Raw genomic sequence first — 19,975 nt, forward strand, 5'->3', positions numbered from 1 at the left:
CAGTGGTTGTCGTTGTTGATGTGGTTTATAAGATTTTTTTTATATACAGTGAAACTTCTCAAAACCGGCCGCCCGTCGGACCACGGGATTCGGCCGGTTTTTAGGGGTGGCCGGTTTGTTGAATTTGAAATTAATAAGAGTTACTTCCCTTTAATATTTGTGCATTTGTTTTTTTTTTACCATGTATTGTACCTCAATCAAAGTTTGTTTTGTTGTGTAAATTTAGCTTTGTATTCTAAATTGATTATGAAATAAATATTAAAACATCATTTGTGTCTTTATTATTTTTCATTTTGCAGGAAAATCAAATAAAATGCAACTATATAACAAAACAGTTTTAATATCTATATACTATGTTATTGAACTGGTTTAGCAATACCATTCATTCAGTCACGTCTCAGTCCTTACAGCTGAACGGACGTGCTGGGTCAGCTCTCCTTTACCCGCTATCTTCGATGAGGGTTTATTGCTAGATGGTCAACGACATACTACTAAGATGACAGAAACCAATCCATGCCGTACAGAGAGACGTAGTAGTTGGCGTACCCGCGTTAACATGCCTCCAAAACCATTGTCTATTATGGGGAGTGTCATGCCGATTAACGTCCGAGGGCTGTATCCTAGGCTGTTGGGTGATACGACCTTCATTTTCCTGCCTCACGGCTTGGGTCCTGATAACGCTTCCTGTCATCTTTAGAACTACGTCCACGATTCATCTACCAGTACTCCATCATCGAGGTTAGCGGGCTGCCAAGCTGACCAAACTGGCCCTGAAAGCAGCCGTTGTGAAGAAGTAAAATCCAAAATAGTAAACAAACCAAAATCAACTCACCAAAACCAAGATGGCGGCCTCCATTCGGCGTCCTTACTACCTGTTCCTGACCCACGGCAGAAATTATTCAAACGCTCACCAATCGCCTTCGGGCACCGAGCCGACCGTGCGAGGGCTGTATAGCCAGTCAAGGTCGTTAAACACTTCCATTTGTTGTTGTTTAGCAATACATTCATCATCGGTACCATACAATGATAATCCTTCACAAGTAGTACACCAACATTACAGCACTAAACATGTTCATAAATACATAAAACTGAAGTAATCATTAGTTTACAGTAAACATCAATAGATTATCCCGATGATATCTACTTACGATTTATTTTGAAAGATCAAAGTGATTAATTTCTGTAATTTGCCTAAAAATTATTATTTTAAAATGATGAAATAAAGTAGCCAAGCTAAAACATTTAATGAAAATTAATTATCATCATTGATTAGCGTGGGTGAAGATCATAATCTCTCAACCGATAATTTATTCGGGTATTGATTTGACATTGACAGGTAAACACTACTCAGTGGCCATGCAGGAGTCTAATTGACCGGATTAACTTGTTTGTTTATATAACAGTATTATATATGGACTAATGATTACAAATGACAAGGCCGGTTTTATGAGGTGATATTTTATTGATTTTGATTACACAAATACACAAATATCGGCCGGTATCCGGTTTAAAGGGGTGGCCGGTTTTATAAGGTTACCTGAACGTTTATTTACATACACGCCGGCCGGGACTTGTTATTTTGGCCGGTATGAAGGGAGAACCGGTATTATGAGGGACCGGTTTAGAGAAGTTTCACTGTATATATATATTAGACCGTTGTTTTTTCTGTTTGTATGGTTTTACACTAGTCAATTTTGGGGCCCTTTACAGCTTTCTGTTTAGTGAGAGCCAAGGCTCCGTGTTGAAGACCGTACTTTGACCTATAATGGTTTTCTTTTACAAATTGTGATTGGATGGAGAGTTTTCTCATTTGCATTCATACCACATCTTCTCATATCTATTCTTCTGTACAACTCTCCCTATACAAATTTGGTAATTTTTTAACAAACACATGATAATGTTTGAACTTAAAATTGATTTATTAGGATTTTATCAAAATTTCTAAGAATGTCTACGATCCTTTCTATTTTAACTTAACATAAATTATAAATTAATATATGAAGTACACAATATGTACAATATTATAAGCAATTTGTTACAATTTATCTTAATAAGTATTCAAAAAGCATTTGACAAAGTTTGTAAAAATGTATTTCATAATTGTCACTTTTTTACAGAAAAAGACAAGAGTTGAGTAAACATCTTTTTATACCTCAGCTATTATTCAAAGGCAGTATTAACATGTCTTTATATGGTCATTTTCATAGGGAAGGAAAGGTTCATTTAAATAAAATCTAGCAAAAATGGTAGACTTATAATAAGATCGTTGTTTAATTGGCATTACCGAGATACTGTATGCTGTTAAATGAATTGTAAATTACATAAATTCATTTTTTACCCATTTTTTTCTTTATTTTAAAAATGACTGTATTCAAGTAACAGAACCATATCTCTTTTGATCTGGTAAGAAATTATCATTTAATAACTATTTGAGAAAATGTGAGATTAATAATTGCAAATTCAGGAAAATCTGCATACAGATATATGTATCTGATATCAAAATGTGAGTTCTTATTATTGTGATACTCACTCATTTTCATCAATAAAATCCTCATAATAATTTCTGAAATTTTAGTACCTTATTCTAACATGACGTCCTTCAAACGCTTTGAGTACACACCCGTGGTAAAATATGAATATATTGCCAGTGCTGTTCCGATTGTACTCCCACGTCATATGCTTTTTTATGAATGAGATACCCGACGTCATAGAACAATGACGTTAGAATGTAAGCATTTTACGGGAAAATACAATTATATAATACTTACTACTCCATATCGTAATCCAAATTCTTTCAAAAGTCTCATCGATGCTGATGACAATAGTGTGGTTTGTGTATTGTCAGCTTGTCTATAGGCTGATTCATACCTAAAATAGGAACAGGTTTCACATATACAAACAATATGTATCAAAGCTTAAAATCTAGCAAATGCAATTTAAGTCAAATTTTCTTTGATTATAAAGTCTACATACCTTCAAACATTTTTTTTTCTTTTATATCAAATTTCTATATATATCAAAATAACTTAAAATTAACAAAATCCAATGTAAAAGATGCCACCTATATATCCTTTCTACCATTATTTGTGAGTGAAGGTTCACTCTTCAAATAACCTATGCAAATGTCAAAACACATAAAATATCCATTCTTAAAAAGCATATTCATTTCAAATAAGATGTGAATATTTCAAAATTATTTACTTATAATTACATTACATATATGTGTTTCATAAGAATTCATACATTTGATCAGCTGACACCAATCAATATGCATTTAAAATTAGATTCATTTTCAGGAGAAAAAAAAATGAACAGTCCAGACAGCACTTGCTTTCCAAGACAATGTAAGGCAAAACAAATGATAAATTTGATGAAACAGGTAATTTCATGGTTTAGCTCAAAAATGTAATTATATGAATTGAAAGCTTCTTTTTGTAATTTTATAGAGTTGTAAAATGCTTTTACACCCTTTCAAACAACAAAGAGAAGTATTCAATTCTTAATTGATTAGTTACGCAGTCACATCTCATTATTGTGGGTGAACAATATTACATTTGTACAACTAATTTTGGAACAGGGGGAAAAAAAGAATTTGTTCACAAGAGAACAAAACAAGAATTAATTATATATGAGTTAATGTGGATCTAATATCATGTTTTAACTGCTAGAATATTTTAAAGAAAAATATGCATTATTTTTTTTAGCTCTTCCAGTTCAAAGAGTAAGATTTAGGGAAATTTATAAAATATCCTAAAAAAAGATATTTACAGCAAATGATAAACTGAAGATTTCAAAATGACTTTCTTTTATTAGGTCTTTTTTCATTTCTCCAGACTAAGGTTAAAACCAAAATTTGTTTGATGAAATTTATCATTATTGTACAATTCTAAAAAGAAAAATTAGCTGACCTCAATAATTTCTCCATGAGTTCTACATAATCATCATGAACAGTCTGCAGAAACTGTATATGGTTGTTACGTTTATGTGGATGGGCAACATGCCAGAATTTTCTCATCAGTTCTGCAATGTGAATGAATTCTTTCCTCTGCCATCTGTCATAACCAAACTGTGTCTATATATAGAATGAAAAATACTAGTATAACAATTTTTCACAAAAATAGTTGCAGAGGTTAATGAATTTCTATAATAAAATAAACATCACTGTAAATAAACTATTTTCACATCTGAAATCACAGACAGTGAATAACATATACCTGATAATAAGAGAAACTAAAGGCCAAACTCTTTCTACAATGGGATAATTGAATTGTATCAAAATTTAACAGTTATATTTATCGTATATAAGACTCCAAAAATTGGGCCCCAACATATTTTTGCAATAAAAATAGAATGTACATGAATTCAGTTTTCATATAATGATAAGTCACTAAACATGAATATGAAACAAGAACCTACAGTTTTGCTTAACACTAAAATGGGTGCAACAAAAAAAAATTTCAAAGGTCTAGTAAATGTTCATCTATACAGACAAACCTATTCAGAAATCTTTACATAGGAACATTTAAAAGTTACAAAAGCATGAACAAAGGGTATTCTTTCCATATTTAAAACCAAAAAGGGCATATGAAACATACCTTACTTTTATCAATATTTTTTTAAAGGCAAATAAGCAGGAAAAAGGGAGAAAGGGTTTTGAAATTAAAGTAAATTGAACTAAAGCTTAAGGGACAGAAACCATCAATGACAACCCATTGACACTTCTTCTTTATATAAAATAAAACTGTTTTAAGCAAGAAAACATACACTGCAGCCGTGCAAACATTTAAGTAACAAAATTACTGAGGAGACAGATCTGAACATTCAGTCTGGATGAACTAAAGTTTTAGCATTCTAATGGCTTACCTATCTTAACATTTGGCGATGATTACACATGTCATCAGAAAAGGATCACTTTAATGTCAAATATTAAAATTTGTAAAAGATTTTGTTAACAGCATTTAATACAAGATCTAATATGGATTGCTATTGTTTTCAAGTGAAGTTAACTGTACTATAAGTTTATAACATACCATAAAGTGTTTTGGTGTGTAATATGGATGGCTATTGTTTTCAAGCGAGGCTAACTGTCCAACCAATTCTTCTGCCAAAATCTTAAAGATTAAAAAAAGTAAATGAAAATCTTTTTTTTTCATTTATTTATTCAGGGCCTTTTTAGGCTAAGTTTTTCATTTTTTTTACCATTTCATTCTGACAACCTTTGTCTCCAAATTGACTAAATTCCTATAAACTACTTTTGCATTGACAATAAAATTGAGAAAGGAAATGGGGAATGTGTCAAAGCGACAACAACCCGACCATAGAGCAGACAACAGCCGAAGGCCACCAATGGGTCTTCAATGTAGCGAGAAACTCCTGCATGCGTAGGCGTCCTTCAGCTGGCCCCTTAAAAAATATGTATACTAGTACAGTGATAATGGACGTCATACTAAACTCCGAATTATACACAAGAAACAAAAATTAACAAGAATGTGTCCCCAGTACACGAATGCCCCACTCGTACTATCATTTTCTATGTTCAGTGGACCGTGAAATTGGGGTAAACCCTCTAATTTGGCATTAAAATTAGAAAGATCATATCATAGGGAACATGTATACTAAGTTTGAAGTCGATTGGACTTCAACTTCATCAAAAACTGCCTTGACCAAAAACTTTAACCTGAAGCGGGACAGACGGACGAACGAACGGACGGACGAACAGACGGACGGACGAACGGACGCACAGACCAGAAAACATAATGCCCCTCTACTATCGTAGGTGGGGCATAAAAATCATACAAGACTAACAAAGGCCAGAGGCTCCTGACTTGGGACAGGCGCAAAATTGCGGCGGGTTGAAAATGTTTATGAGATCTCAACCCTCCCCCTATACCTCTAGCCAATGTAGAAAAGTAAAGGCATAACAATACGCACATTAAAATTCAGTTCAAGAGAAGTCCGAGTCTATTAAGAATTGAATGCTTCTTTTTGTAACTTTACTGGGGTGTAAAGTGTTGACTGAAGTACATTTTGTATGAAGCGCTTCATTCTTAAAATGTGCACACGATCAACGCTTTTACAACCCTATGAAATTACAAAAAGAAGCATTCAATACTTAAAATTACATTTTTTAGCTAGGATCATGAAAACACGATTTGTATCAAGTTCTTATTTAATTTACCTGTGCACTTTATTGTGGGACCTCGTGTCATCATGAATTATAAATTTTATTGTGTAATGCAATTGACTAAGGAATAACGTGAGATTGCAGTGTAGCCACTCAAAATAACGTATTATAATGAAACATACATCAAATGTAATTATTAACCCATGAACTTTTCAAACTGCTGGACTAATAAAATATTCCATATTAACTTTGCAATTAACATTACAAAAGTTCCTGAGATCTTTAATGTTCATTGTATTTGTGGTTTTTGACTCAGTGCTGTGTACCCCAGAATACCCACATCTCCTTTATTCAAAGTGAAAGCAGTAATTAAACTCCTGAGCACTCACTCTGTTTGGTTCAGCATCTCTCTTGCCATAGGAATTCCTTATATAGACTTCATACTGGTAAAAAGTATTGGGACTTAACCTGAATACCCGCCTCAACAATTCAAAGAGGGTTTCTGCAGGAACAATTGATGTCTCATCTTCTACATCATCACCAGATTGTGTTCTCATTATCTGTGACTTTAAATCTTTGAACTGTATCCTGTCAAATATATATGTTAAAGTTTCAATTTTGACTCTCTACAATTTTAACATAGATTTATATCTGACTTTTAATGTCAAAAATAAAGATATCTAATGTACAATTTTACACATATTTACCCTATGCTGTACAATTATCTTGAAGTTACATTAAAAAAAAACCTGTAAAACTTTTGTTTTGTTTTTACAAGCTATTTCACAATATAAACATTTATATAGAGGTATAGGGGGAGGGTTGAGATCTCACAAACATGTTTAACCCCGCCGCATTTTTGCGCCTGTCCCAAGTCAGGAGCCTCTGGCCTTTGTTATTCTTGTATTATATTAATTTTAGTTTCTTGTGTACAATTTGGAAATTAGTATGGCGTTCATTATCACTGGACTAGTATATATTTGTTTAGGGGCCAGCTGAAGGACGCCTCCGGGTGCAGGAATTTCTCGCTACATTGAAGACCTGTTGGTGACCCTCTGCTGTTGTTTTTTATTTGGTCGGGTTGTTGTCTCTTTGACACATTCCCTATTTTATTTGTATATATATTGAATGCATAGGCAGTAATCTAACAGAAGCTTAATGAGTTTTGACCAAAAATATGTTACCTTTTATCGACATTTGGCAGGAAAACTGATAATTCTAGTCAATTAGGATCAGAGTACAACGTTCACAGGCCACATACTGGATTTGAATCACAACCTCAGTCTTGTGTTACAGGCTAGTGAGACAGTATTTTAACACCTTAAACCATTTGGCCACCAAGGACCTTCATAGATTGAATTTTAATAAAAACAAATGAATGGGTAGGGAATGTTTCCATAAAGGCATAAAAACATTTTTCAATACTGAATTTAACTTCATCTTTCAGTTATAGAATTGCTATTTGAAACAGACTGTCAGATGGTTCTTTTTTTGAGTCATTTGGGGTTCTGTTTTTTTTGGTCTTTACCAGATAGTTTGAACATTTACTTTTAACATTATGATCTAGAAAAAAAATCCCATATCTCTACACATTACTTCAAATCAGTTGATTAAGACTTACCTAATGTTTCCTTGACCTGTTGGAGTAAGAGGGGGTGTCTGTGGAGATGGAGGGTCAGGTGCACCCAAGACAGGATATGAGGCACACATGTAGGCATATCTAAACACTCTAAATTCCTAAAAATAGAAAACTTCAGTAAAGTGACATAACTCTTGTGAAATTTTGAAAGCATTTGGTATACATTGTCGATATCTTGTTACAAAATTATTCTATGTTTGATAGTCATTATCTATCCTTTGTTCAAAAAGATAATTTTGATCTTTACAAGGGATGAAATCAATTTTATGTTCAATCATAACATTTCAAAATGTTATATATAATGTTTTCCATTTGCCACTTTAAAATCTAAGACTATGGGTATTTTTATTGTTTGTAGCTCAAAATATAAGTTACGTCACATCATTGAAATTCCATTGTTAAGGATGTGAAAAATATAGACTGAACTTAAATTTGCCAGACTGTAATTGGCATATCCAGATGGATCTTGGTGCTTAATAATATGACACTATTACTTGAATTTGCTGAGAAATTGATGTTATATCACTGAGGTAAACCAGCTACAAGCACATTAAGAGTAGAGGTATAATTATGAAGCAGATATCTTTTCATACTCAATATTTCCAGGAAATCTGTCAATGCAGCAGAAAATTGTCAGTTTTATAAAATCTTTTTTATCCAAGGACAGTAATCATATCAGAATTAAGACAACATGAATAGGAAAATTACGAGATTTAAACCCAATTTTGATGGAAGAGTGATTTCAGTGGCATTTTTGTTGTTGTTGAAATCATGGCAAACAGGCACAAAGAGGTTGACATCACTAACATAGGCCCTTTAGAATTAATGTGCCTTATTTTATTTTTGACAGAGGCAAATATAATACTCAAACCTTTTCATCTAGTTCAGACACCAGCTGCGAGTTGTCAATGAGGGTTTTAGACATTGCACCTTAAAAAAAAATGATGTATATTCAAAGATATTGCATTATTTTCTCCCTGTCATTGTATTTTAATGCATAAAATTTCAATAAAAATAAACGAAATCATAACATTAAATAAGTGTTGTATGACTTTTGGTTATCATATGTTCAGCTACTGAAGATTCATTATTATTTGTTGTATACCAATTTTTGTGGGTTTCGTGGGTACAAGTCAACCGCAAATTCAAATGGTCAAAGAATTACAAATTTTGTATTGCTTTGTTTACACAGATTGACAAAACCTGGAAATTAAATCTCAACAAAAAAGCAAGTTTTCCACAATCTACGAAAATTGATATCCAAGAAAATAAATGAATCCACAGTATAGTGTATACAATTACTGACTTGATGTAGATGAGAAGAGAAGCTACAGTTCCGCTGTTTAGATTGTAACATATTTTATAAGAGCTTACTCTGCTTATTATCCTTGCTGCTACAAATGATTACATTTGCTTATAATACCTGTGAAAGTCATATATGTGTTGAGAATACTGAGGGAGTTATGACATCGTGTTTACCTATTGTATCTAGGGTTGATGTCAATGTGGCAGAATATATATGATGTTAACGTTAATCTGTATGGTTGTTTCCTTTCTATATTACAATAGTTGATTAAGCCCCGACAATATGAATGTCAGATCTTGTTACTGGGGAGGGGAGCTGTGTGGGTTCTTTGATTTCGCATATTTTGCTACTTGATAATTGTTTAAATTTTACATTTTCAAACACTAAAAAAACAAATGAATCAATGAACACTTTAATTTTGTTTGATATCATTCTATGGTTTTCACACTTTAATTGGTACTCCTCTGTAAATCTATTTGTAGTTGTAAAAGGGGAAACTGTTTCAGGTGTCAATTTTAAATAAAAAAATGTGTTTTTGGTATTTCATATTTTAAGATTACTGACAAAATTGTCTTATTGATGTCTACCACCCCTCTTTTTTTTGTAAATAAATTGATTTCTTTACTAACCTTCTTCAATCCCATTATCTCTGCCATCATTTCTAACCTAAAAGGAATTACAAATTTCGTCATCATATAATCTTATAACCATATTAAGAATGTATGATACTGATTTGACATTGTTTTAAAAAACTGCATATAATAACTAATTTTATTCTCAGATTTTATTGATGTTAATTTTAGATTCCCTTTAATATCCTCAGGGTTTTGACAACTTAAATTCACTTACTAATATAAATCTAAAATTAACAAAGAAATTGTAAAAACAACATCAGAAGAGGTAAAATTCATGCCCATATATTAAGTACAATTTTTAAATAATTCTGTTAGTCGAAGAATTTATTCCATTAAGGGTAAATCAGCAGAAACAAAACACAAACTAGATGAGTAATATCATTATGTGACCATATATAAAAAAAGAAGTGATTGCCAATGAGACAACGAGAGACCAAATGACACAAAAATTTACAACTATAGGTCACAGTACGGCTTCAACAATGAGCAAAGCCCATACTGCATATTCAGCTATTAAAAATATCGAAATGACAATGTGAAACAATTCAAAAGAGAACCTAACATCCTAATTTATGTACAGAAAATGAAGAAAAACAAACACATGTATGAAACACATAAACATGCTTTATTTTAGAAGAAAGGTGTAAGATTATCAAAGAAACCCTTTACCCTACAACCCAGGTTTCTAAACCTCACTCTGAGAGTATGAATAAATATCTTACCACTCTGAAATTACTGAAGGTTGTTTTGCAGACGGCCAAACTCATGCAACATTTTCTTTTACTGTAAAGAAAACAATATATCATGATATGTCTGTAAACAAAAGTGTATATCTTTGTGTATATAAATATAAATAGGTAATCCAACTAAAAATATAAATGTTCTCTCATCCAACTGTTTCCAAAACCTACACACAAAACAACATTTTAAAACCACATGCATTTGTACATAACCAAAGGTCAATATGATTATTTGTTTTTTGTCATGGATATCAACCTTTGGCTAGAATGTTATTTTTGAGAAAGAAAAAAGCAGGACAGGAGTTTTGAGTAAAAATAAGGCAAGATGAGCAACTTGGCACCACAAAAGGCAGGATTATAAACCAAAGAAAAAAGAAAAAAAGAAGACAGGTCGATAAGAGTGAAATACAAAAAGGCAGGACAAGTTTCTGTTGTTACCTATTCTGACATAGGACTTTGACTTCTTTTAAACTGAGTTTTTCTGTGCATATTGCAATGAGTTTCATTATTCTACATTAGCTAGAGGTATAGGGGGAGGGTTGAGATTTCACAAAACATGTTTAACACCTCCGCATATTTGCACCTGTCCCAAGTCAGGAGCCTCTGGCCTTTGTTAGTCTTGTATATTTTTTTAATTCTAGTTCATATATATGTTTTTGAGTTTAGAATGAAGTCCATTTTCACTGAACTAGTACACATTTTTAATTATGGGCCAGCTGAAGCTCACCGGGGTTGTTATTTTTGCAATTTCTGTGCATAGTGCATTGATGATAAATTAATACTAAATATTTGTTTTTTTCATTTGGTCATAATGTTGTCTGACCTTTTCCAATTGTGTTTTTTTCCCAACTCATTATTAAAATCACTTACTTCAGATTACTAAAGTGGTCATGTATCTTCCTCAGACATTTACATTCCCTGAAAAAAATGATAAAATTTCATATTTTGTCATGTTAAATGAAATTATTAGGGATTGCTATTGTCAGTGTGCAAGGGTAATGTTGACTGCAAAAATTAATTTAAATATTCTGTCCAAGTTTCACAACAATCAAACTAATGGTTCAAGTCATGAAAATTTAATCCCAGACAATCTGTTAATAATAATGTTATATAAAGTGTAAAATACAGAAAAAAGGATGAAAGAATTTGTTTATCAAATGTTTGCTTCAGATGATATTATCTCTATATCAAAATGTCTTCTGTTTAAGTTTCATAAAAATCAATGAAGGTTTAAAAAAAATGAGTAAAGTGTAACATTCTTCAACTTCTATAAAGTTGAATGCAAGCTCTAAGATAATATAAGTTAAAGTTAATTACTCCCATAATTATTTAAAACAACAAAATCATTACTTAAAAATAACTTCAAATATTAATATGTTAACAGTATTTCAATATTATGTTTAATTCCAATAAATAACAATGTAATTCTAAACTACAGACGATTTGGATATATAAATGTGTTAAAATTTCCAGCAATTTTACATTTATCATCTCTAATCCAGACAATGTTTAATCTTCTTATTTTCATATGTAATGTGATCCCATTGCTATTGTATTATATCATTACAGTATAATTAATAAAGGGAAGTAACTCCGAACAATGATAAATGTACTGGTATTTAATGAATAGTCAAGATAAGTATGTACTTGTTGGGTTGGCAAAATTTTGCAAAATTGTTATGTCTGTATTTAAATGATAATATATGGATATTACTCTTTCATCTGCATACACCTGCTTCATATGTATATATGTTAGTTCATGCATTACTATTGTTTGTTAAATTTATTGTACTATTATGCCTCATGTCAGGCCTTTAGTGAAATAAAAAGTTTCAAAGTTTCAAAGGTAGTTTTCTTAACAGTACTTTGATTTTTAACAGTATAAAGTTCTAAACTTGGTGAACAATTAGTAAAATACTGATTTCCAACAAGAATTACATATCTAAAATAAGTCTCACCTTAGAATGCTAGAACCCAAATCTGTACTAACAGAACTTTCGGATGCATCTCTCTGTGTCCATAAATTTTCTTCACTCTGGCACATATGGAGAAGGATATCCTTGGGTTTCAATAATACTGTCTCCATGGTACTTGTTGTTAATTTCAAAAGTCTGCAATTTCCATGACTTGAATAAACTTAAAATTTGAAAAATATCATGACAGTTTCATGAACAGTTATTATTCAATCATATTGCAAAATAAACACTGTAACATGTACATGTGTAAGGGGACATGTCATGAACACTGTCAGAATTGATCAGGAGATTATTGTTATATAACTAATCTACAGTAGCTATCTAGCCTAGGTATGTTAGAGTTGCTGGACCAATACTTTCTTAGATTTAAACATTATAATAAGAGTGAAATATTAAACTAAAATACTGTCTCATATATACATCTTTTAACGGGGTGTCACGATGGGACTCACTGTCTCCATTACAAAGTTTTATTTTTTATTATTTGTTTTATAATTAAAGTCAGTTGTAAGTGTACCTTTGTAGTTAAAAAGCAAACACTAACACATTATTGTGACATGTTTTTACAAAATTGATCTGAATTTCATTTTTTTCCAGACAATCACATCAAGGTTAAGTGCAAATTTTTATGCATGTGCAGCAGCACTTATCCATGTTTTTTCTCCTTTTCATGCTTTTTGCAGTTTTATAAAAATCAGGTACATGATAAAATTGTGAAAATGGAAATGCCTCAAATGGGGACTGTGCCAAAGACTGACTAAGAGACAACAACCCGACCAAAGAGCAGGCAACAACAGAAGACCACCAATGGGTCTTCAACACAGCTAGAAATGGAGCTCACCATTTGAACACTCACATGCACAACTGGTTACACTAATCATACAAATACATGTAAATTTAAGAAAGGTATGTTTGGAAAGTCAAACTTTTAGGATTTCTTAATGCTTTCCAGTTGCAGCCAAATCTCATTAGTATTTTGTTAGAAATGCAACTCCATGTTTACTCTGGACAACAGCCAACTTGAACTAAACAATTCTAAGTGTTCTAAAATATAGAAACCATTTTTTGGCAATTGCATATAATGTGTGCATCTGTGTTTATGAGTATCCATCTTCATGAGGACAACAGCCATTACATGCTAGACCTGTTAAGAGACCTTGCTCCTTCAATAAGGGTCTTATAAGTGATCCCTTCATCTTGATGATAACCTATTGGAAGGAATATGTAACATACGGTGACCTATAGTTGTTGATTTCTGGTATCTTGTGGAGAGTTGTCTCATTGGCAATCATACCACATCTTCTTTTTTATATATAAACCAGTAAATTGTTATATATATATATGTCATGCAGACAAGGTTGTAGACTTGACTGTTTGATATACATTTACAGATCACATGACTGCCTGGTGGGTGTCAAAAGAGATTGATAAACAACGAATCCAAGTGTGAGTTACAGACGGAAAAGGTAGGGACTAAGTCACTTACAATACACCTTATCGCTATTACTGTCTGACCCGAGAATCTATCCCACTCGAACTATTGACGTCATACAACAATCACTTTTCCAATGTGGTGTCAGATATTTTTGTATTATGACGCCAAAATTTTACAGGAACCTGTGTGATGTTCAGTAAAGGCGGACAAATAGCGATAAGGTGTATGTACATAATGTATAATGTGTGTGTCTGATAGAGACGACTGTATGCTGCTTACAATTTTGCAGTTAAACATTTTTGGGGGGAGAATTTCACGTATTATCTTCTTTGAGTCTTACCTATAAAAGACAACAAATGATCTACCGGTAACTATATACAAATTTCAGGCAATCTTCTATAATAAACGTCAAAGTGAAAGATTGCTGCAATTCTTTGCCCCTTTCGATAGCCGCCATTTTGATCAGTCACATGACAGCTGTAAAAACATAGTCTTTAAATCACTAAAACATCAATCAAAATATCTAAAACGATGCAGTACTTTTTTAAATTATTTTTTATTATTAAATGTCATATTAATTTGTTACTTGTATTAAGGTTTCTTTGTCTGCGTTTTAGTTAAGTAACACACAGTTTAGTAAATTTATCAGATTCTTAGACAAAACGAAATTGAAAAGTTGGTAATTCCAAGGATTTGTAATCCTTGGTAATTCATTATACACTAAATATGGTCCAAAGAGACAAGTCTTTTTTTAAACTTTGTTCAGATATTTTTTTGCTTTGTCAGTCAATATTGTTTTAGATACAAAATCTACTTAAATATTTCAATCATTGCATCAGAAACTTTGGTTCCAGGGAACGATATATATATTATGATGATAATATATATATAAATATTTTTGATATATGTATTTACAAAAAATGAAGGTGTGGTATGAGTGCCAATGAGAGAACTCTCCATCCAAGTCACACTGTATAAAAAGTTAACAATTATAGGTCAAAGTACGGCCTTCAATACGGAGCCTTGGTTCACACCGAACAGCAAGCGGCAATAAAGGTCCACAAAAAGAGACAATAAAAGCAACTTATAAATGGTCACGAAAACTATGATATGCACATCATTTTTTTACTGAGTACCCATAGATCTTCACATGAGTTGTTTTTGAACTTGCTATACGTATAAATACGGTCCTAGACCAGAAACCAACACCGCAGGCCGCAATGCAAGCTCCAAATAATTTTTGATGTTTATACTTTAAAGAATATGACATGTCATTTTCAATTGAAATGAGATTAAATGAATTCAGTATCATTGTAAGATCATAATTATAAATTAACTGTTTACAAAACTTTGATTATTTCAAATACTTAGGATTTCGGGCGCGGACCCAGAGCTTGAAGCGGATGGGGGGGGGGGAATGTTTTTGAACATTTTTTTTTTAAAGTTTTCTTGTTATACCAAACCACATGTTTTTCAATAAATGGCACACTTTGTTCATCCGGCATATGGTTACTCTAAATGAATTTTTGATAAGTTTAATTATTTAATTACAAATCGTATCTACCCGTTTTGCAATTGCTGTATCACCCCTTCAAGGCCATTGCATCTATTACTCTAGCCGCATCTGATCATGTGTGTTGGTAAAGTTTTGTGATCTTAATAAGGCTGTTTGGTGGTATTTTTTTTGTTTGTTTGTCAGATTAACATTCACCGTGGTCATTTGCTTTAACCAAGTATGAACGTGTTTTTAACAAACTGTCCTTGGTTGTCGTCAGTAGCGAACAAAACGCAAAATTTGCAATAAATTTTGTCCCGTGTGAAGTTGAAAAGACAATGCATGGGAAATAGTGCAGCCACGCATATTAGAAGCATCTTTTTAACCCGTACATTTCACGTTTATGAAAAGGAAAAGAACTAGTTTATTTACTTCAGGAATAAAGTTACCATACCTGTGTTTTGGCAAAACTTTTAGAATTTTTTTGTCCCCAATGCTCTTCAACCTCGTACTTAATTTTGGTTCTTTTAACATATTTTGATTCGAGCGTCACTGATGAGCTTTTTGTAGACGAAACGCGCACTTAGCACAAACATAAAATTTCAATCTTGGTATCTATGATGAGTTTCTGTATCAACTGCATTTATTTCGGTAGTTGTATTATACGTCTCTTATTTTGCTCTGTTTTGTAATTTTGTATCATCTTTTTGGTACGTGATCATATCTTAATTAATTCGATTCGTATTTCTGTAAACATTTAAAAATTCGCGATCTTTTGTGTTACAAGCAAGCCCGACGTATTATTTACATCCATCATTGACTACAAACAAGGTACTTCAGTAGTGTAAGCAGTTCGTGTTCGCCGACTTGACAATTCCGAAACTAAAGTCAAATTCGATTATGTCATGAAGTCGAATAGGGAGAACCGGACATGGTATATGGTGGTGACGGTCATGTACTAAAATTAGATATTTATGGAATGTACGGACCTAGAATGGTTTACTTTTATTAATTGTGACTTGGATGGAGAGTTGTCTCTATGTCCAATATTACCGCACGTACAGGGATGTTTTTTGGTAACATATTATATTTGGGAAAGGAATATTGACCTTTAAGAAAATATTGGTTCATTTGTATTGCAATCAGTCTTAATTGTCTCGTGAGCGTGTTCAACTTGAGTGCTAGAAATTGTCGTAGATATTTCCAAGACTAACTCTGATGTATAGTATCGACAGTATCGATGATGAATTGATGCACCTATATTATCGATGGCGATTTTAATCAGATAATGACAAGTTATGCATACATGTATACTCATTTTTATTTCCATGGTGACACAACATGTTATACCATAATTTAAGGTGGTGAGATGATTGAAGAAATTATTATTAAATCCATTATATGTATACAGTATTTGTTTGTTTGTCAGATGCAGTGAACAAAAGAAACTGAACGGTCGTTTTTTTTTTGGTTAACCTATTCACGGTTACCTCTTCAAATTAATTAACTTACTAAAATATCGGAATTTTCATATACGATATTTCAAACATGATTCTTCTGAATAGATCAAACATTGTAGCTCTTTCTGTTTATATCTTTTCAAAACGATACCACTCTGCGTATATGAATTTATTACAGAGTGTATTTATTACCCAGACATTCCTGGCCGGACTTCCTTGTTCCTAATTTCCCACAATTTTATTGGTACTTATTCTATTCAAACATTTATCTGCTCCCATTTATCGACATGGTATATATGGCAAATACCCGCTGTAAATGGGTTTTGGTAGGTGCCCTCATTCCGATTCTTAAACCCGGAAGCTGAAAATGGGAAATGCATGGCTTGATAATTGTATACCGAGATGTACAAAAATAGTGAGCTGACTTTTAAGGTAAAATCAAATAAGGAAATATGCATTCCATTTAGGATTTTATAATTCAAAACATTAAGTCTTGTTGCCATGATTTTGGCGTTTTCCAGTAAACCTCGAAGGGCTAAAATATGAAAATGTTGCCGCAAGACACAATAAAGTGGCTTACAAATACTTTTTTTTACACACGTAAGTTATTAATCAATTTGTCGTTCATCACGGTTACCATTAAGAAATTATTGAATCTATATAAATAGAGTTATATTTACAGTACAACCTCATTCATGAATTTAGAAGTCATTTTTTCTGAAGATCTATAACAAATTTAGTAATAAATAAACAAAATTTGGATGACTTCGACAAGTCAATGTTTCTCATCATGTTTTGTCATTTGGGTTGTTGTCCTTTTGACATATATATATATCCCTCTTTTCGTGATCTTGCACATACACGGTGGACGGCAATCATGCGCGTAGCTACGTTTACGTCAAAACGCCCGGGCGTACACTTGAATTTTGAAAATAAAACAAATAATCGACATAGAATAAGAAAGCACATCAGCCTTGTGCTTCTTTTTTTAATGGATTGTAATTTTGAATAAAAATTGGGACTAAATTTACTCAAATAGATCATTTAATATATTTGTTCGAATCTTTTGTAAAAGTCTGAAACCACTTTGAATTCTACCTTCTTTTCTTATATTTAAAGCAATTCAATATCTTAAAGCAATTCACTATCTGCTCAGATTCGATATGCTGTTTGTATTTTTGTCGAGCCTGTGTTTTATGTCCCAAAAGCGAGACAAAGTGGTGTCAATATTTAGGTTTCCGAATGTGGATAAATTCTTTTAAATGACTCTCCGACCGTGAAATTTTACGAAAGTTGTACAGAAACTGTTTATGATCAAAAGAGTATTCAGAGCAATATAATAATGCAATTATATCTTTAATCTTCCCGCATTTTAAGGATAAAATGTGTTTCTTTCTGCAATTAATCTGAGACTACTATAACTGTGTTATAGTAGTCTCAGAATTAATAAGTGGTCGCAGTTTGGGCTTACATTTTGTTATTTTGTTATTTCTTCTACTTGTCGAACCTTCATCGAAATTTATGAAAATGTCGAAGAAGCTTTTTCTATGACTAATGTCTAAAGCTAAAATTTTAAAAGCATTAATTCGTTAATTTTTCGGTTCTTTTCTGATAGACAGATAGCTGGACTCTTCTTTACGCAATTACATGCTCAATTTATAAACCTTCATAGATTGTCGTGAAAAATTCCAGATCAAGAAAAAAATATCAAAAGAAAATTTTAAATTTTATTTAAATCCCTGTAAAGGAATGATACATTGATTCACTTTTTATCTCATTCTCGATAGCTTTCGGGGGCTTCGTCCCTTTCGAACCCACTACCAACAGGTGCTTTGACATTGAGCGGTTGGCACCCCTCATATCCCTCGCCAAGGTTCGGGCGTACACGTAAAAATGACCCAGCTACGCCACTGGCAATATATATGTATATATAGTTGACCCTAGGTAATCGAGTGGTCCATCGCGTCGGGCATCGTGCAATTTTAGGCGATTTAGTCCCACGATATCTCAGTAGCATGAGTTCTAATCTCGGCGAGGGAAGAACAAAAAATTGCGAAAGCAAATTTACAGATCTAACATTGTTGGGTTGATGTTTAGACGAGTTGTACATGTATATACATAATGTACACAGCCATATATCACCATCATTGCTGGTGATCCGATGGATAAATCTGTTGTAGAGTTGTCACTGACTCAGACGTACTTATAAATATAATTATTTTCTGTGACTGTATCTTGCATTAATTTGTAGGATCCTTTACTATAGATAATTGAGCTGATCTGTAACAATAACATCTCCATGCCTTATATATCATATACTGTAATACGACGCTAGATTAAAACTGACGAGGAAAGGCCACCGAAAGCTTTATTTTTGTGAAGCCCAGGTGGTCGTGTGGTCTAGCGGGACGGCTACAGTGCAGGCGATTTGGTGTCACGATATCTCAGTAGCATGGGTTCGAATCCCGGCGAGGGAGGAATAAAAAATTTGCGAAAGCAAATTTACAGATCTAACATTGTTGGGTTGATGTTTAGACGAGTTGTATATATATACATCTGGTGTACAAAAAAAATATTGACACCTTGTGTTTGTGGCATAACATCTTGGCCACAAGTTTATCAGTTTTTGTTTATTAAATTTATATTAAGATCCATTTTGTTACATCTCGTGATCAATTTTATTTGGCAATCGCCAATGGCAGTCAGCAGGGTTTAAGAACATGAGTTGTTCGACCTGTTAGTCAAATGCGTTTTGATTAAATATACTTTTTCACTTTTTTGGCCTTTTTGGCAAATGTTGTTTGTGCTGTATTTAGACCCGTCTACAACGAAATTTGTTTTACATTCACACGTATAAAAATTGCGGTTTTTATCCAACGCAATCATAGGTTTGAACGTAGTTTTCAATTTAGGCTCGTTTATATGTATACTATGACACTTTTTGATCTTATGGAATAGACGTGGGGGCCGACAACTCCAATCTGTCGAGCTTGAACACGCTTGTTAACTACCAACTCTAGCCGTCACTGAGTCCTTTATCCTGAGACATGGTAAGTACAGCGCTGCGCGACTTCAACAGAACAAATGATTTAAATTAGTTTGACTGACAGATTGGCCTGATGCTTATACATTTGTAAAACAAATACTGCAGTAACGTAAAGACAC

At 32.7% G+C, this 19,975-nt stretch overlaps 1 protein-coding gene across 1 annotated transcript in view; it reads right to left on the reverse strand.

Annotated features, from left to right (window-relative positions):
- The window catches only part of LOC143071043 (uncharacterized), a 42,393-nt gene extending 29,817 nt beyond the window's left edge, over positions 1 to 12,576 (reverse strand). Inside the window, exons 1-10 of the mRNA XM_076245124.1 lie at positions 12,403 to 12,576; positions 11,315 to 11,362; positions 10,427 to 10,487; positions 9,699 to 9,735; positions 8,635 to 8,693; positions 7,746 to 7,861; positions 6,514 to 6,712; positions 5,031 to 5,111; positions 3,909 to 4,072; positions 2,769 to 2,868 (exon numbers count right to left, since the gene is read on the reverse strand). Coding sequence (XP_076101239.1) covers positions 2,769 to 2,868; positions 3,909 to 4,072; positions 5,031 to 5,111; positions 6,514 to 6,712; positions 7,746 to 7,861; positions 8,635 to 8,693; positions 9,699 to 9,735; positions 10,427 to 10,487; positions 11,315 to 11,362; positions 12,403 to 12,530 — 993 coding nt within the window. The 5' untranslated portion in view covers positions 12,531 to 12,576. The remainder of the gene's footprint in view (positions 1 to 2,768; positions 2,869 to 3,908; positions 4,073 to 5,030; positions 5,112 to 6,513; positions 6,713 to 7,745; positions 7,862 to 8,634; positions 8,694 to 9,698; positions 9,736 to 10,426; positions 10,488 to 11,314; positions 11,363 to 12,402) is intronic.
- Between the last annotated feature and the right edge of the window lie 7,399 nt (positions 12,577 to 19,975).

The sequence above is a fragment of the Mytilus galloprovincialis genome, chromosome 4 (assembly GCF_965363235.1).
Source record: "Mytilus galloprovincialis chromosome 4, xbMytGall1.hap1.1, whole genome shotgun sequence".
NCBI lineage: Eukaryota > Metazoa > Mollusca > Bivalvia > Mytilida > Mytilidae > Mytilus > Mytilus galloprovincialis.